Genomic DNA, 26844 nt, shown 5'->3' on the forward strand with positions numbered 1-26844 from the left:
TCTATAATAATTTTTGTTGTTTAGATCCTGTGTATGATCTGATTAGACAAGCACTTCACACATGTCATCTTCCTCCTCAAAAATAATTACTCAAATTTTAATAGAGGAACATCCTACAATATACCAGATCAGTCATCATCAAAACTGCTAATCAGAAACATTTAAAACGAAGATCTTCTGAAAACTTATCCCAACTAAGAAGACTACAGAGATATGGCAGCTAAATGCAATGTGGTTTCCCCAGTGAGACTCTAGTAATCATGATCTTCAACAGTGTTGGCATCAGTGTTCACTCACTAGTTGTAGGAACCATGTTTGCTTACACAAGATGTTCATATGGAGACAGTGTATGTCTATGTAAGGTTAGCATGGTATCTATATCATCATGTGAAATCTATAAATGTTAAAATGTTCTCAAGGAATGTATTAAAGCTTTAAATAATTTGTATTCAGGAAACATGCTTCATAATTTTCTTCTAATTATATATGTGTATACATATGTATGTATATATTTTTTTCTGAGATGAGAAACAGCAAGTGTGGGGAGATGGTTTAGAAAAACATAAGCTAGAGAAATATAAATATAAAACAACCCTTTTCATAAAAAAGACTTGTGTAGACAAATGGAGGCATACAAGTCAGATATTCTGGTCTGATAATACATGTACATATAGACTCAGTACTTGCCACCTCAGAATCTGTTAGAAATACTGCATGACTGCTGCAGGCATCCTCTACTCAAGTGTAGGCCGTACCAGCCAGCCTAACAGGTAGGTAGCCTGACCATGGAACACTCTCATTCCCTCACTGCCCACTGTTGTAGAGACACAATTCTCCACCATGCCTCCCTCCAACACTTTCACTTTGCCTTGTCCCTCCTCCAATGTCAGAGGCTATCCCCTACTGAAGTGCAGGCCACAGCAGCCAGAACAGTAGACAAACTCAGGCTGAGACTCACTACTGGACCAGAGGCCACATCAGTTGTCAGAACTCTAAATAGACCAGAACACCCTTTGATATCTGCTCCTCTCTCTTGGTGCACCCCAGCCCCCAACTCTAATGGAGAACCCCTACTCAACAAGAGGCCATGACTGCCACTTGATATCAAGCTCCCAACTCCGGCAGAGACCCTCTAATCAACCACAAGACACACAGACCAGAAGACAGAAACCAAGGAATAAAACGTACAGCAATGATGAGACCTCACAGACTGTTGACAGACAGTTGAGGTGTGAAGGCCACCACTATCAGAGATCTAGGGGAGGGGAGTAGGCCGAAGAGGGGATAACAATTGGGATGTAGTATAAATAAATTAGAATAAATAAAATATACATTAAAAAACAAAAAGGAAAAAGAAAATTTAAAAATAAATCATGCAACAAGCAAAGCAAAATTCAGAAAGCAGCACCTAGCCTATAATCACCAAACCAAAAGCCTGGAAACCAGAGTAAAAACACAATCGACAACAGACAAGGCAATATGTCAGCATCAAGACATAGCTATCCTAATATAACAAGCCCTGAATATTCGAACAGGAGTAAAGGACAAGAAAAAGACCATAGGACCAACTGCTGAAAACAATAGAGGTCCTTAAAGAGAAAATGAATAAATACCTTAAAGTAAGCAAGGGAAAGACTAACAAAAAATTAGAGAAAATGAATAGATCTCTTAAAGAAAACCAAGAAAAAAACAAATAGTTGAAGGAAACAAATAAAATTGTTCAAGACCTAAAAATGGAAATAGAAACAACAGAGAAAACACACACTCAGGGAATTCTGGAAATGGAAAATCTAGGTAAGCAAATGAGAACTACAGACACAAATCTCTGTAAAAGAATACAAGAGACACCTAGGAAAGTGTCATTTCTCTTTCACTCAGCATTGTGTGCCTCAACCATTCATGCTTCAGTTTCACACCTCTGGGACAGTCTTTGTAACCACCGTTATAGTTGTTGCTTCTTCTAAAACATCTATCTCAGGACAACCCTTCCTGGACAATATTGTAGACACTAGTTTCTTTTTTCTTCCTTTTTTGTCTGACACAGATTCTTTACATAGCCCAGGCTAGCTCCACACTCACTGTCCTTCTGTCTCACCATCATGAGCATCTAGGATAATAGCAATGTGCCATTGTACCTGGCTGACACTGATTATTGGTTTTCCTCTACAATACTTGAGAACTAAGTCTGTGTTCTCCTGGGACTTTGTCTGACACACTGTCTGACATACTGCAAAATGGCTATTACTTTTTATAAGTGACCAAATGAATGAGTAAAATATCCTAAATATACTAGTTATCATGAATTTTTATTTTTTCATAAATTCTCAAATCTTTGATGAAGAGAAATTGACCCATTTGCTCAATTGGTGTCTAGATTTTACATGATCTTGAGCACCTTGAGACAGGAGTAACTAGGAATTAGCTGAAGAACACTTGTTGGATAATTTCTTCTCAGCTACGTCTTATCCAGAAGCTTGTGTACACAAACATCTTGTGTATACAGACAGCTTGTGTCCACATACAGCTTGTATAAACAAACAGCTTGTATACACACACAGCTTGTGTTTCCACACAGCTTGTATACACATACAGCTGGTATAAACACACAACTTGTATACACACACAGCTTGTATACACACACAGCTAGTATACACACACAGCTTGTATACACATACAGTTGGTATACACACACAGCTTGGATACATACACAGTTTGTATACACACAGCTAGTATACACACACAGCTAGTATACACACACAGCTTGTATACACATACAGTTGGTATACACACACAACTTGTATACACACAGCTTGTATACACACACAGCTAGTATACACACACAGCTTGTATACACATAGGGTTGGTATACACACACAGCTTGTATACACACACAGCTTGTATACACACAGCTAGTATACATACAAAGCTAGTATACACACACAGCTTGTGTACAAACAAGCTTGTGTACACATACAGCTTGTATACACACACAGCTAGTATACACACACAGCTTTTGTACACACACAGCTTGTATACACATACAGCTTGTGTATAAACACAGCTTGTATACACACACAGCTAGTATACACACACAGCTTGTATACACATACAGCTGGTATAAACACACAACTTGTATACACACACAGCATGTATACACACACAGCTTGTGTACACATACACCTTGTATACGCACACAGCTAGTATACACATACAGCTTGTGTACACATACAGCTTGTGTATACATACGGCTTGTATACACACACAGCATGTATACACACACAGTGTGTGTATACACACAGCTTATATCACATACAGCTGGTATAAACACACAACTTGTATACATACACAGCTTGTATACACACACAGCTAGTATACACACACAGCTTGTGTACACACACAGCTTGTATACACATACAGCTGGTATACACACACAGCTTGTATACACACACAGCTTGTATACACACAGCTAGTATACAAAAACAGCTAGTATACACACACAGCTTGTGTACACACACAGCTTGTATACACACAGCTTGTATACACATACAGCTGGCATAAACACACAACTTGTATACACACACAGCTTGTGTACACATACAGCTTGTGTACACATACAGCTTGTATACAGACACAGCTTGTATACACACACAGCTTGCATACACATACAGCTTGTGTACACACACAGCTTGTATACACATACAGCTGGCATAAACACACAGCATGTATACACACACAGCTTGTGTACACATACACCTTGTATATGCACTCAGCTAGTATACACATACAGCTTGTGTACACATACAGCTTGAGTATACATACAGCTTGTATACACACACAGCATGTATACACACACAGCCTGTGTATACACACGGCTTGTATACACATACAGCTGGTATAAACACACAACTTGTATATATACACAGCTTGTATACACACACAGCTAGCATACACACACAGCTTGTGTACACACACAGCTTGTATACACATACAGCTGGCATAAACACACAGCATGTATACACACACAGCTTGTGTACACATACACCTTGTATATGCACTCAGCTAGTATACACATACAGCTTGTGTACACATACAGCTTGTGTATACATACAGCTTGTATACACACACAGCATGTATACACACACAGCGTGTGTATACACACGGCTTGTATACACATACAGCTGGTATAAACACACAACTTGTATACATACACAGCTTGTATACACACACAGCTAGCATACACACACAGCTTGTGTACACAAACAGCTTGTATACACATAGAGCTGGCATAAACACACAACTTGTATACACATACAGCTTTTATACACATACAGCTGGTATACACACACAGCTTGTATATACACACAGCTTGTATACACACACAGCTAGTATACACACACAGCTTGTGTACACACACAGCTTGTATACACACACAGCTGGTATACACACACAGCTTGTATACACACACAGCTTGTATACACACAGCTAGTATACACACACAGCTAGTATACACACACAGCTGATCTGCACATACAGCTTGTATATATACAGCTTGTGTACACACACAGCTAGTATACACACACAGCTTGTATACACACACACAGCTTGTATACACACACAGCTTATATACACACACAGCTTGTATACACCGCTACTATACACACAGCTAGTATACACACACAGATTGTATACACACACACAGCTAGTATACACATACAGCTTGTATACACACACTGCTAGTATACACATACAGCTAGTATACACACACAGCTTGTATACACACACAGCTTGTATACACATACACCTAGTATACACACACAGCTTGTGTACACACACAGCTAGTATACATTCACAGCTTTTGTACACACACAGCTTGTATACACATACGGCTTGTATACACACACAGCTTGTATACATACACAGCTTGTCTTTGGGAGGAGAATGAACTGTAAGTGCCATGTAATAAAGTCATCCTAAAAGTTGCTTGAGTGATGAGCCCACAGGGAAGCTGGAACTCCCAACTTCTCCAAAGCAAGGAGCCTCTCACCCCTCAGTTACCAAGCAACCCATGTCTACCTCCATTGGCACTAATCTCAGGACCTCATTATGCTACTGGGGTGCATTTAGAAAAGTCCAGAAAAACAGAGTGTAATGAACACCCAGACTCTGAGGATATAATGAAATAGTCTATGTCTGCAAACAACTGAACTTATCACACTAGGACCAGAAATTTTCATAATAGACATGTTGTATGTAAAAAATACATGTCATTAATCATGGCAGCAATAGTCTAAAAGAGATTTTTAAATTAGTAATAATAGAAGTACTGCACAAAAATAATTACAAAGATTTTAAAAATAAATGTAGGGCTGGAGAGATGGCTCAGAGGTTTAGAGCACTGCCTGCTGTTCTAAAGGACCTGAGTTCAATTCCCAGCAAACACATAATGGCTCACAACTATCTGTAGTAAGGTCTGGTGCCCTCTTCTGGTGCACGTACAGGCAAAAAACTGTGTATACATGACAAATAAATAATTTTAAAAATAAATAAATGTAACACAAAATATCTCAAGAAAGTAAACATATGTAAATAAAAATCTGATGTGTGTAAATTTAACCCTTTCTCCCTGTAACAATGTGTTTTTCATTTTATAGTTTCAAAAATTAACAGAATGGTCTTTTTTTATGTAGTGGCTATAGTAGAATGTAGATGACAAAGAAATCAATTAATTAGAGAAACAAAAAACATAGAACTTAAATTAAATAACAGGCAAAAGAGGCAGAAATAAATTTAAAAAATTCAGACTCCCAGTATGATTATTATTATGCTTATAGCAAAAAAGAAAGGTATAAAATATATGAAAAATAAAGCAAAAAATTGAGAAACAAATGGTAGCAGATATATAACACTGTCATTCCCTAAGTTCCCACTGTTGTAGAGACACAATTCTCCACCATGTCTCCCTCCAACTCTTTCACTATGCCTTGTCCCCACTCCAATGTCAGAGGCTATCTCCTACTGAAGTGCAGGCCACACCAGCCAGAACAGTAGACAAACTCAGGCTGAGACTCACTACTGGACCAGAGGCCACATCAGATGCCCAAACTCCAGATACATGGCATACCCTTTGACATCCTCCACTCTCTTGGTACACCCAAGACAATCCCTCCAATACCCACTCCTCTCCACACCAGCCCCCAACTCTAATGGAGAACTTCTACTCAAAAAGAGGCCATGACTGTTGTTAGAAATCCAGCCCCCAACTCCGGCAGAGACCCTCTGACCAACCACAGGACACACAGACCAGAAGACAGAAACCAAGGAATAAAACGTGCAGCAATGAGGAGACCTCACAGGCTGCTGCCAGACAGTTGAGGTAGGAGGGCCTCCAGTATGAGAGATCTAGGGGAGGAGACTAGGCCGAAGAGAGGATAACAATTGGGATGTAATGTGAGTATATTATAATAAATAAAATATACATTAAAATAAAAATATTTTCTTGTGATAAAATTAAACTAGTTTTTGACATGAGCATGATTTGCATCAATATACAAAATTCAATACCATTGAATTAAAAAATAACCTGACTAGTGAGCAACCGTTAGGGACTTGAGATAAGGATAGATTCAATAATCTACCTTTTGTTCTATCCTCCCTCTATATTTCTATATCCCCTTTCTTTCTTTTCAGCTCCTATCACCTTACCTATAAAAGGGAGATAAAGGAAAAGATACGTCCTGGAGTCAAACCTAGTTTCTTCTCTGTAAAAGACTAATAATACTTATAACCAACTCCCAATGAAAATAAGCATCTGTAAACCAAGAGAGTAAACAGAAACCTATCCAACCCCCCTTAAAGGAAATGGAACATCATTCTCTTAAGGTTTCTCAAGCTGATTTAGGGCAAAGGATTCCTTTGAAGGGCCAGAATATATATTCTATGTCTAATAGATAGGTGTGATTCTATAGATGTGTAAGGTAAAATAGTTAAATAAGGTCTTCAAAACCCTCAGGAACCAAAAGAATATGGCATTTAAAGATATTTTTATTATTCTAAAGATTCCTTGACAACAACACAGGTTAACTCCTAGCAACACCCAGCCTGCCTCAAAGAAGAAGATAAGCACCAAGGAACCTCCTTATGGACTTGACTTCAAATGTGGCAAACAAGCCACTGGGCAAAATGCCCTCGTTTCTGCCACAGACAGAATTCTGCCTAAAAATGGGCAAGTTTAGTGCAGGCAGAGTTGATGGCCAAACTCTGCCAAGACAGGATAAGCAAGTCCTCAATAGTTGCTGCCTTGCAAATACGTCTGTCAGATATATTGGTCCAGAAGGCTGAAGATGATGTTCTAATGTTACAGAGAGTGTTGGGTGACTATTCAGACAGTAAACTGTCTCAGTCAGTTATCCAATTTGGAAGCTGCTAACCTGTACTCTGGCTTCAATCAGATATTTAAGTTTTATTCCTTCTCAAGTCTCTGATGGGTTGAAGACCAGATAGTTTAGTATTTCAATTAAGCTTTGTAGGTTAGGGGTTAAGATGTTATTAGACCAAGATAGATGTTTTAAGTTAATAGTGATGGATTAAAGCTGGATATCAACAATAACAAAAAGGCTACAAACTCCTGGAAACTGAACAACTCTCTACTGAATGACTTAAAGAATTTCTATAATTCAATAAAAATGAATGCACAACATACCCAAACTTATGGAACAAAAAAGTGGTGCTAAGAGGAAAGTCCATATCACTAAGTGCCTTTATAAAGAATTTGGAGATACCTCATACTAGAAACTTAACAGCATACTTGAAAGATCTAGAACAAAAGAAAGAAAAAAAGAAAGAAAGAAAAGACATCCAAGAGGAGTTGATGACAGGAAATAAGCTGAGAGCTGAAATCAATAAAATAGAAACAAAGAAAACAATATTTTAAAAACCAAGGAAACAACGAGTTGGTTCTTTGGAAAAATAAATGAGATAGACAAACACTTAGCCAAACTAACTGAAAGATAGAGAATATTAACAAATTCAGAAATGGAGGAGAGCAATGCACACTGAGGAAATTCAAAATATTACTAGGTCATACTTTAAAATCTGTACTCCAAAAAATTGGAAAATCTAAAACAAATGGATAATTTTCTAGATAGATATCACTCACCAAAGAAAAATCAAGATCAGATAAGTAATTTAAATAAGCCTATAATCACTAAGAAATAGAAGCAATCATTAAAAGTCTTACAACCTAAAAAAGCTCAGGGCCAGACTGACTTACTGCAGAATTCTACCAAAATTGGAAAGAGGAACTAATACCAATATTTCTCAAACTAGTCTACAAAATAGACACAGATGGAACATTGGAAAAATTATTTTATGAGGCCACAGTCACCCTAATATCCCAACCACACAAATATTCAACAAAGAAAGAGAATAACAAACCAATTTCCCTCACATAGATGCAAAAATATTCAATAAAATATTTGCAAACCAAAGCCAGGAACACATCAAAGAGATCATCCACCATGATCAAGTAGAGCATCATCCCAGAGATGCAGGGATGATTCAACATACAAAATCAGTCAATGTAATCCTTCCTGTAAACAAGCTGAAGGAAAAAAAGGACATGATCATTTCATTAGATGCTGAAAAAGCCTTTGACAAAATCCAACACCAATTCATGATAAATGTCTTTCTTAGAAAGAGTGGGGATACAGAGACATACCTAAACATAATAAAGGCAATTTGCAGCAAGACTATAGCCAGAATCAAATTACATGGAGAGAGACTCAAAGCAATTCCACTGAAGTCAGGAACAAGACAGGTAGATCACTCTCTCCATATCGATTCAATATAGTACTTGAAGTCCTAGGTCGAGCAATCAAACAACTAAAGAAGATCAAAGGGATAAAAATTGGAAAGGAAGAAGTCAAAGTATCACTAACATGATAGCATACATACCTGGTCCCAAAATTCTACCAGGGAACTCCTACAGCTGATGAGCACCTTCAGTGAAGTGGCTGGATACAAGATTTAATTAAAAAAAAAATAGTGCTCCTATATACATATGACAAATGAGCTGAGGAAAAAAATCAGAGAAACAACACCCTTAACAATAGCCAAAAATAATATAAAATATCTTGGGATAACTCTAACCAAGTAAGTGAAAGGCTTGTATGATAAAAAATTCAACTCTTTGAAGAAAAAAATTGAAGAAGATATAAGTTGATAGAAAGATCTCCCATGCTTATGGATCAGTAGGATTAAATAGTAAAAATGGTCATCATACCAAAAGCAATCTACATACTCAGTGCAATCCTCTTCAAAATATCAACACAATTCTTGACCTTGAAAGGACAATACTCAACTTCATATGCTAAAACAAAACAAATCAAACAAACAAAAAAAACAGGATAGCTAAAACAATCCTGCACAATAAAAGAACTTCTGGAGATGTCACCATCCCTGATTTCAAGATGTACTACAGAGCTACAGTACTAAAAACTGAATAGTATTTGCATAAAAAATATGTTCATCAATGGAATCAAATCAAGGACCCAGATGTAAATCCACACACCTGTAGATACCTGAGTTTTGATAAGGAAATACACAATGGGGATAAAAGTAAACATTTCCAACAAATGGTGCTGGTCTAATTGTATGTCTGCATGTAGAAGAATGCAAATAGATACATACTTATCACCCTTCACAAAACTCAAGTCCAAGTGGATCAAAGACCTCTACATAAAACTATATACACTGAACCTAACAAAGAAAGTGGAGAATAGCCTTGAGTATTGGTGAAGAAGACAGCTTCCTGAACAGAACACCAATAGCACAGGCAGTAATATCAACCACTAATAAATGGAACCTCATGTAACTGAAAAACTTCTGTAAGGCAGAGGACACCATCAAAAGGAAGAAATGGCAGCCTACAGAATGATGGAAGATCTCCACCAACTCCATGTCTGATAGAGGGCTGATAACCATAAAGGATTCAAGAAAATAGGCATCAACAAGCTCAACAATCCAATTAAAACAGAGCATACAGAAGTAAACAGAGAAGTCTCAACAGAGGAATCTCAAATGGCTGAGAAGCACTTAAAGAAATGTTCAACATCCTTAGCCATCATGGAATCTCAAATCAAAACTGCTTTGAGATTCCATGTCACACCTATCTATCAGAATGGCAAGGATAAAAAACACAAGTGACAGCTCATGTTGGCAAGGATGTGAATCCATTGGTGGAGGGCATTCAAATTTGTGCAGCCACTTTGGAAACCAATATGGTGGTTCCTCAGAAAATTGGGAATCAATCTAACCCAACACTCAGACACGGTATGCCCATGCTGTGCTCCGTCCAACCTCAAAGACAACTGCTACACTATGTTTGAAATAGATTTATACATCATTTCTGGAAACTGAGGACGACATACACATGTCTCAACTGAAGCATGGACAAAAAGAATTGTGGTACCTTTACACAATGGAATATTACTCAGCTGTTTCAAATTTGACATGAAATTTTCAAGTAAATGGATGAACTAAAAAAAACTTATCAGGGCTGGACAGATGGCTCAGTGGTTAAGAGCACTGGCTGCCCTTCCAGAGGACCCGGGTTCAATTCCCAGCACCCACATGGCAGCTCACAACTGTCTGTAGCTCCAGTTCCAGGGGATATTGTAAAGTCACAAAACTACACATAAAAGAAAAATAAATTGAAAGTTATTTTTAAAAAATTATCATGAGCGAGGTACTCCAGAAATACAAAGACAAACATGGTCTGTACTCCATTATAAGTGGATACTAGCTATTAATTAAAAGCTTTAATCCACTGACCCAGAGAGGCTAAATATCAAGGGGGCATGGTTCTCCCTAGGAAGGGGAAATAGAATAGATTTTGTGGGTGGACTGGGGGGAGGTAGATATGGGAACAGAAGGAATCAAGTAGAGAGGAGTGAGTACCAGGAGAAATAACTGAAATTGGGGGTTTGGGAGGTGGAGTCAGTGTGGAAACAAGTGCTCTGGAAACTCCATGTAATCTACGAGGATGAACCTAGCAAAGATTCCCAGTAATGGCTGATACAGAGTCTAAGGTGTCCATCTTCTGTAACTAGGCAAGGCTTTCAATGGAGGGACTGGAACTCCAACTTACTGGCAAAACTTTGACATATACTTTGTCCTGCCTGCAAGATGTGTGTGTGTGGGGGGGATGATGGTGGCACAGAACTTGTGGGAGTAGCCAAACAATGGCTGGTCAAACTTGAGGGCCAAGCCACAAGAGGGAGCCCACGTCCCACTGCCTGGAGGGCCAGGAAATGGACACTGCTTAGACAGAGACCTAGGATAGAACCAAACACAACTGACAAGAAAAAAAAAGTCAATGAAATGATTCCTAATGATATTCTGCTACACTCAAACGTTGGTGCCTATCATGCTTGTCATCAGAGAGGCTTCATCTAACAACTGATGGGAGCAGATGCAGAGACCCACAGTCAAACATTAGGAGGAGCCTGGGGAATCCCCAGTGGAAAGGAGAAGGAAGGATTGCAGGAGCCAGAGGAGTCAAGGACTCCAGGAGAACACGATCCACAGAATAAACTAAGCAGGATTCATAGGGACTCACAGAGACTGAAACAACAATCACAGAGCCTGCTTGAGTCTGCACTAGGTCCTCTGCATATATGTTATGTTTGTCTAGCTTGGTGTTATTGGGAGACTCCTAACAGTGGGGGTGGCTGTGTCTCTGACTCTTTGCCTGCTCCTAGGAGCATTTTTCTCCTGCTGGGTTGCCTTGTCCAGCCTTGTTATGAGGGTATGTGCCTACTCTCTTGTTGTTGTTATTGTTGTTTGTTCGTTTGCCTTAATTTTTAGTTTTTTGAGAAAACAATTCTCTGTTAAGCCTTGGCTATCCTTCACTCATTTTGTAGACCAGGCTGGCCTCAAACTCACAGAGATTCACTTGTCTGCCTCCCTAATTTCTGAGATTACAGGTATATACCACCACCCCTGGCTATGTGCCTAGTCTTATTGCAACTTGTTATGCCTTGTTCAGTTGATATCCCTGGGAGGCCTGATTTTTTTAAAAAGAGAAATGCGATGGATCTGAGGGGCAGGACTGGGAGGAGGGGACAGAGGGGAAACTGATCAGGATGTAATCTATGCAAGAATAATAGATTACCAACGAAGGAAGGAAGGAAGGAAAGAAGGAGGAAGGGAGGGAGGGAGGGAGGAAGGAAGGAAGGGAGGGAAGGAGAGAGGGAGGAAGGAAGGGAGGGAGGGAGGGAGGAAGGGAGAGAGGGAGGGAGGAAGGAAGGAAAGAAGGAAGGAAAGGAGGAAGGAAGGGAGGGAGGGAAGAAGGAAGGAAAGAAGGAAGGAGGGGAGGAAGGAAGGGAGGGAGAGAGGAAGGAAGGGAGGAAGGAAGGGAGGGAGGGAGGGAGAGAGGAAGAAAGAAAGGAAGGGAGGAAGAAAGAAAGGAAGGAAGGGAGTAAGAAGGAAGGAAGGAAGGAAGGGCGGGAGGGAGGGAGGGAGGGAGGGAGGAAGGAAGGAGGAAAGAAAATATCTATATGGAACCTATACACACTACAGGCAGCAACCAAACTCTTGGTTACATTAAGTCTTACCTCCCAAGGATGGACTGTTTTTTATGCAGTTCAATTCATTGTGAGTTAGATCTTTTGTAGATTTTTTTTCTTCAAGAAGTTGAGAGCACTTTTGAAAATAAACTGAGAGAAAACAGAATCAAAATCATTCATTTTAATTAAAATCATTCATTTTCATTATAGAGATATGAATTTCTGTTTCCTACATACTAGTACAAAGATCTACCATATGTGGATTACCTAAGTAGACAGAGCCTGACTACAATTCCCATCCCCCACAATCAATGGAATCCTCAGCCTCCTGGTTTGAAACCACAGATACTTCCAAGACTCACAAAACAGTGAGTGATTTAAAAGCCAGGATGGGCCCATTATCATCACTGGAAAGAGAGTGAGTGAGCCACATGCTTCAATGCTTAATGTAAGATGACAATGCTTGTATACACACACAGCCTTTATGCACATATGGCTTGAATACACACAACTTGTGTACGCACACAGCTTGCATACACATACAGCTTGTATCACACACAGCTAGTATACACATACAGCCTGTATACACATACAGCTTGTGTACACACACAGCTTGTATACACACACAGCTTGTGTACACACACAGCTTGTATACACACACAGCTTGTGTACACATACAGCTTGTATCACACACAGCTAGTATACACATACAGCCTGTATACACATACAGCTTGTGTACACACACAGCTTGTATACACACACAGCTTGTGTACACACACAGCTTGTATACACACACAGCTTGTGTACACATACAGTTTGTATCACACACAGCTAGTATACACATACAGCTTGTATACACACATAGCTTGTGTACACACACAGCTTATGTACACACACAGCTTGTATACACACACAGTTTGTATACACATACAGCTAGTATACACACATAGCTTGTATACACACACAGCTTGTTTACACACACAGCTTGTATACACACACAGCTTGTATATACACACAGCTTGTGTACACACACAGCTAGTGTAAACACACAGCTTGTATACACACACAGCTTGTGTACACACACAGCTTGAATACACACACAGCTTGTATACACACACAGCTTGTGTACACACACAGCTTGTATACACACACAGCTAGTATACACACAGCTTGTATACACACACAGCTTGTGTATACATACAGCTTGTATCACACACAGATAGTATACACATACAGCTTGTATACACACACAGCTTGTGTACACACACAGCTAGTATACACATACAGCTTGTATACATACACAGCTTGTATACACACACAGCTAGTATACACACACAGCTAGTATACACATATAGCTTGTATACACACACAGCTTGTATACACACACAGCTTGTATACACACACAGCTAGTATACACACACAGCTTATATACACACACAGCTTGTGTATACACTCAGCTTGTATAAACACACAGCTAGTATACACACACAGCTTGTGTACACACACAGCTTGTATACACACACAGCTAGTATACACACATAGCTAATATACACATACAGCTTGTGTACACACACAGCTTGTATACACACACAGCTAGTATACACACACAGCATGTGTACACACACAGCCTGTATACACACACAGCTAATATACACATGCAGCTTGTATACACACACAGCTTGTTACACATACAGCTTGTAGACTTTTCAATGCCAGTGAAAATAGGTAGATTTGACCTCTTGGTGTCATAAAGACAACACCTCACAGAGTTCACTCCCCAACCTCACACAAACACTCATAAATGTGCTTCTGCTTCTCTGGTGTTAGGCATGGCCTCATGTTGAGCAGGGGAGAATCTCAATTAGAGCTGGGAGCTGAGACAGAATAGTAAGTAGGTGGTTGGGGTATTGAGGTTAGTGTCTGGAATGCAGTAAGAGACTGGGGGAGGTCCAGGTCCAGTGGTCCGTCTGATGTTCTGGCATTTAGTGTGTCCTCTGGTCCACCAGTAATTCTAACCCTGACTTTGTCTACTGTTTTTCTGGCTGGTGTGGCCTGCACTAGAGCAGGGGATAGTCTCTGGAATTGTGGATGGGGACAAGGCAAAGCAGTGTTGTTGGGGGAGGTATCATGGAGAATTGTGTCCTTGAGAGTGTTTCATAGGCAATCTGCCTACCTGTTTTTGTGGCTGGCGTGGCATTCAGTAGGGGATGTCCACCTGAGTTGTGCGATATTGCGAATATATTCTGAGGTGGGGTATACATGCGCAATTACATCAGACCAGGAAAAATGACATGTATGCCTTCTTTTGTGTATAAAAGTCTTGTTTGTGAAAAGAGTTCTATTGTTCTTATGTTTCTTTACATCTGCTTTTTCTTAACATCTTTGCAAGTTGCTATTTCTTATTTCAGCATATATATATGTATATATATATATATGAAAAGAACAAATTTATTGAAGAAATCAAGAAAAAGACAGACAAAATACACACATGCATGCTACATCCATACACCACACACACATACACACACATACACACACATACACACACACACACACACACACACACACACACACACACACACGCATCATATACAAGACACCATAGTCCCCTCACTGAAGCCGGTGAGATTGCTATGATTTGTGTGAAGTTCAGACATTCTTCTACTGGGCTTGTCCATTGTAAACCGGTAAGTCACTGTGAAGAAAAAAGGGAACGGCATCCACATGACCAGGCCTGGAGCCTCATGACCTCTCCTTGGGCCAGAACAGTGCACTTCCTCCCTACTGCCCCTTCTCCAGGCAAACCCACTGAAGACCAGATTAAATTATTGCTGCCTTGTATCCGCTTATGTCACTCATATCTATGTCTCCTCATTTCTTCTTCCTCTCCCCCACTACAACATCAGCTTTATTTTCTGGGGAAAACCTCCCATCTTCTACATTAATTAGTCACAGAGCCCTGCATCAGGAAACTGCCACTGGTCTTGCGTGGTTCTCTGTTGATCCGCTATTATCCATCTCCTTTGTGTGAACATTTTGAGCCAAGAATAATTTCATGTTAATCTATCTTAGCTGCTCCTGGTTGCAGGAAGGAGTACTTTAAGCATCTGTGGACTTTTAGGGATGTTGCATGACCAAGATACAATGCATACAGGTATGAAAGTTTCAAAGAATAAATGCAAAATATTTTTTAAACTAGCATTTTATTCATGTGTGCATGTTAAACAATTTTAACAAAAACAGATTCTTTATTACTTTTAGCAAATGTTTCTAGTTCCTGTTATGGGTCCTGCATGTCTCTTTCTTCTTGAACTGTGAAGTAACTATCCTTAGCTACCACAGCCTGCCCTCCTAGGCCTGACAGTGCCAGTCAGCACAGATCCTGCTTCAGTGAGAATAATGTGCTTGTCTCATAGCAGAGAAGACTGCACACAGGAAGTGCTTGGCATAAGTCACTCACACTCCCTCCTGAACTGTGCAGAACCTATTGTGATCATCTTCACAGCAAATAGAAGAATATCATCAAAACTTCTCACACACAATAGACTTTTTATATGGTTTTATGGGCAGACGAAATAGGGCAGAAATATTTTATTTCTTCGATTTTCACTATTTAATTTGGTTACGTTTTCCTCTCAAATTGAGAAAAAAAATCCCATATGAGTCACAGACTCTCGCCTTTGAACCTTATCAAACCAATTAGAGTTGCACTCCCAATAGAGACATACTTTGCCCAGAGAATGTGATTAGTGGTGAGCCTGATGCTGGAAGGCTCTGTCACAGATGATGGTTATAAACGACATGTGCTAACAAAGCTAGGTGAAAGAACCTTAGAAATCTCAGCAGTCAAAAGAGAGAAAGAAAACAATAAGGAAGAGTAGTCAAGAAAAACGTGGTATTGCATGTAAGGTCTGACCAGTTAATGGGGTTCAAAAAACAAGCACCAGCAGGAAAGGTGGCTCACATCTTTAATCCAGGCACATGGGAGTCAGAAGCAGGCTGATCTCTGGGAGGTTGAGGCCAACCTGGTCCACAGAGAGAGAGAGAGTTCAAGGACAACCAGGACTTTACATAGAAACCCTGTCTCAAAAAGTCAAAACTATACCAAACAGGGCAAAGTAAAAGAAAACAAAAGAGCCCCCTGGGAGTCTCTGTGAAACAGAGTCAAGAAAGTGTCCAAAAGAGACACCAGGATCTGGACCTAGAGGGGCCTGCACAAACTGTACCAACCAAGGACAATGCATGCATTACACCTAGACCCCCTGCTCAGATCTAGCCAGTGGACAGTTCATTCTCCATGGTTGTGGGGAGAGTGGGGATGGCCTCTGACATGAACTCTGGTGCCCCCAATCTGATCATTTCCTCTTGATGGGGAGACCTAGCAGCCCACAGAGGGAGGGGAAGCTGGCTATCAGGGTTAGATCTCATAGGTTGTGATCATATGGAGGGGGAGGAGGTCGACTTCTGTCAGAAGTCTAGGGGAGGGGAATAGTGTGGGAGAGGGAGAGAGAGTGGGAACTGGAGATACAAGTGAGGGGATAACAATCTGAATGTAATCTGAAAAAATTATAATACATTTTTTAAAAAGAAAAAAAGAGACACCCATCAGTGAAGAACTTACCCACACAGCTCATAATAAAACAGGTGCTGAGGAGTAAAATGGAAATCACAGCAACTGACCAGAGTCTCAGGGTCCAGCAGACTCCCTTCCCTGTGGGAGAGCAAGAGACATACTCATCACAGACCAAATGCTTAGAGAATGACAAACCAGACAAAATACCCAGAGTAATTAGAAACTTAGAGCAGGAAAAGCTATGAAAGCCCTAGAATAAATGACCAAGTAGGGGCTGGATGCATGTGCACACACACATGCACATACATACATACACGCACACACACACACACACACACACACACACACACACACACACACACACACCGGGGGGTGCGCAGAAAGCCCCACACCATCTAGAAAAGAACTTCATCTGAGGCACCCGCAATTCCCATGTCTTTATACTTGCTCCTTAAAAATCACATTCTAACACTGATGTCCTATCTTTTTTCAAAGGGCTTCTGGTGCTAAGATACTTACTTCCTTCAAACTCCTGTGGGTCTGATGTCTTGCTCCATTCTATCCTTCAGCCTGACCACTTGTCTGCATCTTTACCCCAGGCAAACACTCATCCCATCACACACTTTCACCATGGCCTCTGAACTGAGACAGGAATGCTCACCGCACCTGGGGGCTGGCTCTCCTCCACCATTATTTAGGTCTGTGTTCAGAAGTTCAAGGGCTTCTTGTGTCTGTGTCTACCTGATATGAATCAGGGACCTGTCTTCTCTCAAAGAGACCAGAGCTCTACACACTCTGAAGTAAATGGACCAGAGATGGGCAACCCTGAACACACAGAAGAAGTCACAGTAGGAACTGGTGTCCAGTGCTTAAATGCACCAAAAGAGTCTTTTAAAGAAAGAGGAAATTGAGAAACATGCCTAAAATTGTTTCTGAAAACTCTGACAAGAGTTTCCTCATCACTTGCTCAGTTCCTAATATGGAACTTTCTTCCACCTCAAAAGAGGTTTCTCTATGAAAGTAATTTAAACAAATTGTTACTTACAAATTTTTATGTGAGTTATTTAGTTAGTATAAGGCTTGATTCATATATTGAACATGGTTCTAGTATGCAATAAAAAGTCTGATTTAATGACTAGAATTTAGATATTATGAATTAATGTGGTAAATAATAAGCAGTTCATAGAGGTCTGGTGTGGGCCTTTGTCTGTAGGTGGGGGAGACGCCCCATCCCAGTAAGCCTCATGCTCAGAAATATGCAGGTGTTCCCCCTGCTGGCAACAGTCCACAAAAAGAAAGTGGGTTAAAAGTATAGTTTCTGGCAGGGACACTTCCAAAGTATACAGTACAGACTTTAGGCCAAAAGGTGTCAAAAGCTGGCTCTTTAAAGAAACCCAGAGCGTTGCCCTAGAGGCAAGCCCCGGGAGGTGTCCTAGGTGTGGCTCCTAAAATTCAAGTTCCCTTGGTTTAAAGACCCAGAGGTCTGGAGTCTGGGCACTCACTCCCCCATTTCTCCCTCCGTATCTCCCTGTTTTTGTTTTTTCTTTTAGAATTAAAATCTAGCTCTTCGACTCTCAACTGTCTTTATATTAACAGAGTACACTTGGTTATCTGGTCTTTTCACAAGTCCGAGGCTCCCATCCCCCAGCTGGAAGGGACACTGGATTCCTATGTGTGCAGCCACCCTCCGCTCCCTCAAGCTAGGGGATCTGACTGGAAAGCTCCCTCGTTGCCAAGGAGGCCTTCCTAGAGACCTGTTCTTGGGACAGGGCCTTCCTTCCTCAGCTAGCCTCCCTAGGGCTAAAGAAACCTCTGTAACCAAATTCTTGGCCCAGCCTCCTGGAGAAAGGAACCCACATTCTGGGAGATGGTAAAGTGGTTGGTAGCCTTGCAAGTGTTGAGGACCTGAGACTGATGCCAGGATCTGCTATCCCCAGACTGATCCCCCCCAAAAAAAGATCTAGAGAAACCAAGACAGCTGTTAAAACAAGAGAATCTATTTAATCAGCCCCAGGCTCTGGGTTGCATCCGATCCTCAATTTAAAGGTCCCAGAAAAAGGCCTTGGGCGCCAGCCTGAGGGTCTTCTTATAGTCAACATGAGAAGGTGGGGGGGAGGCTTCTAAAATCTACTACAAAGACTACAGAGAGGAAAGGCGCCAGGACCGCTTACAATTTAACTTTCTTTGTTCTTTCTTTTTCCGCCATTTTCTCAGGGGAGTATACTCCTGTAGCGGGAGCAGGTCTGTTGCCATAGATAGGGCTATCTTTAAGTCCGTTTCAAAGAGTTTTATGGACTTCAGATAAGCCATTTGTACTGCTACTGTCCGTACTACTAAAATCATTTGGTATTGTTTAAAAGCCTCCGTGCCTTTTTTTTTTTTTTTCAGATGTTAAATGGCATTTCTGCGCTTCCCAGGTGGGCGCCTGGGCATTCTTTTTTCAAACCTACCTAGAAATGTCATGGTTATAATCCCAGTGCTGGGGAAGCTGAGACAGGTGGATCCCTGGGAGCATCTTGTCTAGCCATCCCAACATTTAATTGATGTTCTCCAGACCCATGAGAGACCCTGCCTTAAAGGAAGTGGACGGTGTTCCTGAGATTTATACCCAATGTGTTCTTAAATGGAAAAAGGAAATAAAAGGAAGACTTGACTGCTCATAAGTGTTGAAATATTCACTATGGATATAAGGGAGATTAGAGACAGAAGCATCAGGAATGATCCAGAGTGAACCAGGCCATAGCTAGTTCAAGGGAGGTCATGAGAACCAGTAGCAAAGAGGTCAGGAGTGAGCCAGAAGAACGGGATAGCAAAAGGACCACATAGCTACAATGGCAGGGTTGTGTATAGATGAGAAGTTGGGGGAAAGGCCCATCCTAGTCCATGGGCTAGAGAGTTTAGGGTAGGGGTGGGGTATGCCAGCTAGGATGTCTCTGTAACAGGTACTGACAATGCTGAGAGAGGCTGGTGAATAGCACCTGCTTCGATATGTTAGTTGGCATCTAAGTTAGCTGTTTGTCTCAGGTTGGAGACCTATCAGTCCTCAACCCTTCCTTCACATGTATGCGCACCTGCATATGTACACACATGAGTAAGCACACACATACATACATTTAAAAAACAAGAGACATGAGCGTTATTCAGGAGTGGCATTGTAAGATGGAAATGGAATTGTGATGTGCAGTTTGCTGAGATATGGCTCCTTTGAATGAGAGGAAACTGGTATTTAATTATGATTGTTGTGCCTATACTTTGACAGTGCTAACTGTATTTTGAACTCCCTCTTATCACACAAGCTCTAAGGCAAATAACAGATCTATCATCTTGAACACACATTGGTCATCACATTGATGATTGTAGGTCAACATGCAAATGAGACTGATGGGATTTAGACCTTTTAGATATGACATTTCCTTAGACTATAGTCACCAGCGTGTCAGATTGCTGTGTGTGACAGACGGATCTCCTGACTCTACAACTTCCTCTAAACTCTCTGTGTGGATGCTCTGTTGGAACAAATGGGCTTTTCTTCAATGCTGGTGACTTGAGTTTGGATCTTTTCTACTGTCCTCATGGAAGGGACTGATCTCTGTAACCATCCATAAGATTGCTCTCATGAGTGTTTGTTTCCTTCCTTACTAATGCTGTGTGCTCAACTAGGTTTCTTGTACCTATTTTTGCCTATCTATCTATATTCCTTTCCCTTACTTCTGCATGTTCTGCCTTTGTGTTCCTTTAAAAGAAACTGATTGATTTGTGCACTGTTCTCAGGTGGGTCCTGACTTGTCATTTGATTGGAGAGTAAAGAGACTGCTCATTTGTCAGGAGCTTGAATTTGTTGCCTGGTACCAAGGAAACTGACTGACCTTGTTGGTCCAATATGACAAAATTTGATTTATATTGGGAAAAGTGGATCACTAACATTTTATAAGTTCTCTCATGAGGTTGGTAACATTTTACGAGGGCTCTCAGGTTAATGGCAGAGAGAAGAGATAGGAAATCAGAGGCAAGGCTTATAAAGTTGTGGAAAAGATTAAGCTTTGTTGTAGGTGGAAGCAGTCTTGGCGGGCTTTACCCTTGGGGCACACCATAAATACCTTGTGAGAGACTGTTTGGAGCCTTTTTGGGCTTGGAATTTAGGAAGCCTACCTGGGAACCCCATCGTGGCTATTGTTTTTTTAATTGACCCTAGAAGGGAGGAGGAGACCGCCCTTTGTATGTGACTGGGAAGAGGGTGAGAGAAAAAACAACAGGTTGAGAGAAGGAGGAGAGAGCGCGGAGAGAGAGGGGGGGACCGGACCAGCTCGTGGGACTGAGACACCTAAGGACCTGTCCTGTCGAATGGATTTCAGGAGGTTTTAATCTTTTGTTTTTTTAACCTTTTTTTTTGTATATGTTAGTTGGGTTGTATAATAAAGCTTAATTGTTAATAAACAGAGTCAACATCTGGCGCCCGATGTGGGGCCCGATGGGTTCCACAATCCCTAATGATATGAGGGAAGATTCAGTATTCCACGGGATAGAAATGTTGTTTCAGGGTATTGACAAAATTGCAACTGCTGTTGCAAAACTCTTTCCTACATTATACTTAGTGGGAATTCTTTGTTTTCTCATTGTCCTTTTATTACAATATTTCGTGCTTAGAAGGATTAGAAGACAGGCTAATGACATAGAAAAGCCGGAAGGGTCAGTAAGTTCTATCCTTTTGGAAAAGATTGCAGATTTGACTGGACAGATAGAAAGGCTGATGTATGAAAATGAAGGGATGGGAAAACGGATAGAATTTTTGACATTTGGTAGTGATAAAAGACAAAAAATAGAGAGACCGGAAAGCCAAAAAAATCAGGAAGAGTCAATAAGCTCTATCCTTTTGGAAAGAATTACTGACTTGACTGAACAAATAGGCAAAATACAGAGAAAAGTGGAAGGGCTGGAAAAGCAGAAGGCACCTTTGGTTAAAAAGGGTGGAGAAGGTCAAAAACCAGAGGCAAAGAAAGCCAGACTGACCAAAAGGTCTTTGGAAGTAAATGTACCAGTGGAGGATACCTCCACAGTCACCCAGGCACCTTCAGCTTTTCCAGTCACTGTAAGACATGTAATCGAGCCAAATGGTGATGAGGGTCATGACGAAATAGCCTGGTGTCCTGTAGACATGATGGATTTAAAACATTTTAAGGAATCCGTCGTCAGATATGGTATGCATTCTAACTTCGTTAAACAAATGTTAAACAGCTGGGCCTATCAAAATAGACTTGTTCCCCAAGATTGGAAAAATTTAGTTTCAGCGGTATTGGAAGCAGCACAACAGTTACAGTGGTTATCATGGTGGCGAACAGAGGCTATAAAAATAAAACAAGAAAATATCGCACAGGGAATAAATATAATAGAGATCAGTTACTTGGTGATGGACCATATACTAACATGAGAGAGCAAATTCAAACTGACAATAAAGTGATTAAACAATGTCGTAAGGCAGCCTTGAGAGCTTGGGAGCTGGTAGAGGAACCTGGGAAAACAACTATTCCTTTTACTAAGGTGTTCCAAGGACCTCTGGAGCCCTTTACAAAATTTTTACAGAGATTAGGATCTGCTATGGATAAGGCGATGCCAGATTCTGATAACAAAAAGACATTAAAACTTATCATGACTTATAAAAATGCAAATGCTAAATGTAAAAAGGTGCTTAGACCGTTAAAAAAAAGAGGCGCTCCATTAGATGACTGGGTAAAGGAGACAGTTAATATCAACTCTCAGGAATATCAAAATAATATTGTGGGACAAGCTTTAGTCAGAGAGCCCAGATATCATAATACTCGGTGCTTTAATTGCGGTCAAATCGGTCATGTGCAAAGAAACTGTAAAAATAGAAGGCACACTAACCCAGGAAAAAACGTAACTCATAAAAGAAAACAGGGGGGTTCTGGTTATGATGGTAATGAGGTACCAAGACTCCCAGGGTACTGTAGTCGCTGTAAAAAAAAAAAACATTAAACTCGAGATTGTCAATCTAAACGAGATGTACAAGACAATATCTTGCCGACAAAAAACGACAGGAGGGGGCCATCGACTCGGGCCCCCATAAACAATGCCAGCCAAATTCCTTTGGCCAGTCAAAAAGTGACAAACCCACAAAAAAACAAAAACTAAATGTTAACGATCTAATACATGCTACTAAAGACAGTACAGCCTTAGATCTGGCTTCAAATATGTCTCTTACCCTAACTCCTCAGGTTAAATGTTACAAATTAAATACTGGTGTTTTTAAACCTTTGCCTTCAGGCACAATAGGATTGGTTCTTAAAAAAAAGCAGACTAACTTCTCAAGGTTTTATTGTGCATCCTAGTATTATAGATAAAAATTCTAAAGAAAAAATAAAAATCTTAGTATGTGTAAAAAAGGAGATAAAAATTGATGCCAGAGATAGGATTGCTCAACTCCTACTATTTCCTTACATTAAGGACAAAGCCGCTCCAGTAAAAGGGACTGGTACGTTCAAAAACACAAAGACCCGTGTGTTCTGACAAACAATAATTAATGATCAGAGACCTAAGTTAATTATACAATTAAATGGTATTAAAATAAAAGGCTTGGTAAACAGTAGAGCTAACGACGTCCATCATTTGCCAAAAGTCTTAAAACCAAACTTGGCCACTTAAAAAGGTTTATACAAAAATTGTAAAAATTGACAAGTTATCTCAAATAAAACAAAGTGTACAGTGACTTAAATATGTGGGACCAAATAAACAGATAGAGAGGCTAAAACCCTATGTGACTAACATTCCTATAAATCTATGGAAAAGAAACCTTTTACAACAATGGGGTACTCAAATTACTATTCCTACAAATACTAAAATAAAAAAGGTTAAAACAATGGGTAAATTGGTATACACTTCTAAAAAAAAGATTAATGTAAATGATCAGAGACAACCACCAGCTATGCCCATTGTCCAACCTCAAAATTCTTCAGATTTAGAGTGTCAAAATTTATAAGAGGGGCCACTGCTAAGATACCAACCGCCTTGCCCCTAAAATAAATTTCAAACAGACCTGTATGACAAAAACAGTGGCCCTTAACAAAAAAAAAGTTACAAACACTTCACAGTTTAATACAAAAACAACTGGAGGCTCAACACATCAAAAAATCTTCCAGTCCCTAAAATTCCCCTATGTTTGTGATAAAAAAAAAATCAGGTAGATAAAAAATGATAACAAATTTGAGGGCCATAAACAAGGTAATTCAACCCATGAGTTCACTTCAACCTAAAATTCCTTTGCCTTCCTTATTACCTCAGTCTTGACATATAATTACAATTAATTTAAAAGATTGTTTTTTTACCATACCTCTACACAAAAAGAACAAAAAAAAGTTTACTTTCTCAATACCTACTCTAAACAGTAATTCTCCAATAAAGAGATATCATTAAAAGGTACTTCCACAAAAAATGTTAAATAGCCCAACTTTATGCCAGTATTTTGTACAACAACCTTTAAAAATACTTCGTAAGCTGTTTCCTCAATCTATCATATCCCATTACATGGATGATATTCTACTAACTAATTCTGATCCTACTATTGTAAAAAAAAAAAATGTTTCAAAAAACACAAAAAATTCTGCCATGCTAGAGATTACAGATTGCTGTAAAAAAAATTACAAAAAAGAGATTCAATTACCTATTTAGACTATAAAATAACTAAACAAAAAATTCGACCACAAAAGGTACAGATCTGTAAAGATCAATTACAAACTCTTAATAACTTTCAAAAATTATTGGACAATATTACCTGGTTAAGGCCTACAATCGGGTTAACTACCTATAAGTTAAGTAACTTGTTTCAGATTTTACAAGGAGATTCAGATTTAAACAGTCCTAGGTGTTTAACTACTAAAACAAAAAAAAAGTTAATTCTGGTAAAACAAAAACTTCAAAAGACATATGTGGATAAAATTGATCCTAAACTTGGTTACATTTTAGTTATTTTACCTTCAAAACATTCTCCTACTGGACTTCTCATACAAAAAAAAACAAAATTATAAAATAGATATTCCTAACAAATAAACAAAACAAAAAATTAAAAACATATATAAAAAAATTTCTAAATTAATTACAAAAAAAATAAGGTTACGTCAACTGTCAAAAATAGACCCGACAAAAATTGTAGTGCCTCTTACTGATTCTGAGATTATGTCACTATAGATTATTAATAAAGATTAACAAAAAACTTGTAGTAATTATTTAAAAAACATTAACAATAAATACCCAAAAAACAAACATATACAGTTTATAAAAAAAACTAATTAAATCCTTCCAAGTATTGTAAAAAAGTCACCAATCTCAGGGACACCCACCTTTTTCACTGATACAAATAAATCAGGTATAACTGGTTATAAGTCTAAAAAAATGACCAAGGTGATTAAAAGCCCCTTTACATCAGTTCAAAAATCAAAATTATATGCTATCCTTATGGTTTTGTTAAATTTTCCTAAACCTCTTAATATAATTACTGACCCTCAATATGCTAAAAAAGTTGTTTTACATATAAAAACTGCTAAATTTACTCCTAATAACACAAAATTGACTACTTTATTTATAAAACTACAACAAGTCATCAAAAACAAAAATTATCCCTTGTATATTACTCATATTCAATCCCATACAGGTTTACCAGGTCCATTGACACAAAAAAATAAAAACATCAACAAATTATTAAGGAAGGGAAGATACAGGATTGTAGAATAAAAGGTAGATTATTGAATCTACTAACTTAAAAAATTCTACATTGGTATTGTAGATTGATGAAATTTAAGACTTTTGATTGACGGAAATTTAAGACTTCAACTTTTGCTTCACATTGATATGAACTTAAATTGTATATTCCATTCATTTTTGCCTTATGTATTGTATGTTATGTGTTGACAAAATATTGTATATTGTATGTCAGAAATTTACGTTCTTTTTGTTCAATGTTTATTTGATGTATTATTCATGTACCACTAATGTCTTATAAAAAACTGTTTAAAATCATCGGGGATAAAAGTTGGTATTTAGTTACATAAAAATCCTATTAGATACTCACTTTGTTATAAAACAGGTTTGTTTAATAGCTTGTCTATGTCTTCAAAGAAATAGATTGATAACTGTAAAAATAGATAGATTTGCTCTTCAAACTCTTCAGAGATCCACAGAATATGGCATTTAATGATGAGGGCTTTCCTGACAGAGAGAGACATCCGCTCCTGGCCGCCTCTCCATTTGCATCATTGAAGATGGGGGCTTCAAGAGATGCTGGTGACAGAATGATCACTAGACGGAAAAACTGCTCTGCTACTGCTCTTATCTCTACGGCTGATGACAGGCTGACTGTCTGCAACGTTCAACAATGATGCTGGAAAGATGACTGTCCAACTTTAAAGAGAATAGATGGACCAGACCGTCGGATTTCCTGCTTCAAAAAGCAGTTCATTGGATCATGTTTTGGGCCAATAAGGCTAAAGACTGATTGCCCCAATAAAGGAGAGAATTCGGTGACTATCCAGACAGTCTGCTCTCTCTGTACCCTGCAACTTGGAAGTTGCCTGCCAACAAAAGCAGTTCGTTAGATGTTTTGGGCCGATAAGGCTGAAGACTGATTGCCCCAATGAAGGAGAAAATTCGGTGACTATCCAGGCAGTCTGCTCTCTCTGTACCCTACAACTTGGAAGTTGC

The 26844-nt window shown here is 39.4% G+C and overlaps 1 protein-coding gene across 1 annotated transcript in view; it reads right to left on the bottom strand.

Annotated features, from left to right (window-relative positions):
- Window positions 1-26844, bottom strand: part of LOC311588395 (C-type lectin domain family 6 member A-like) — a 143911-nt gene that overhangs the window by 87821 nt on the left and 29246 nt on the right. The window contains exons 2-4 of the mRNA XM_084765971.1: window positions 17188-17277; window positions 15162-15261; window positions 12615-12718 (exon numbers count right to left, since the gene is read on the bottom strand). Coding sequence (XP_084622097.1) covers window positions 12615-12718; window positions 15162-15261; window positions 17188-17277 — 294 coding nt within the window. The remainder of the gene's footprint in view (window positions 1-12614; window positions 12719-15161; window positions 15262-17187; window positions 17278-26844) is intronic.

The sequence above is a fragment of the Acomys minous genome, assembly GCF_964271855.1.
Source record: "Acomys minous genome assembly, chromosome: 17".
Classification (NCBI taxonomy): domain Eukaryota; kingdom Metazoa; phylum Chordata; class Mammalia; order Rodentia; family Muridae; genus Acomys; species Acomys minous.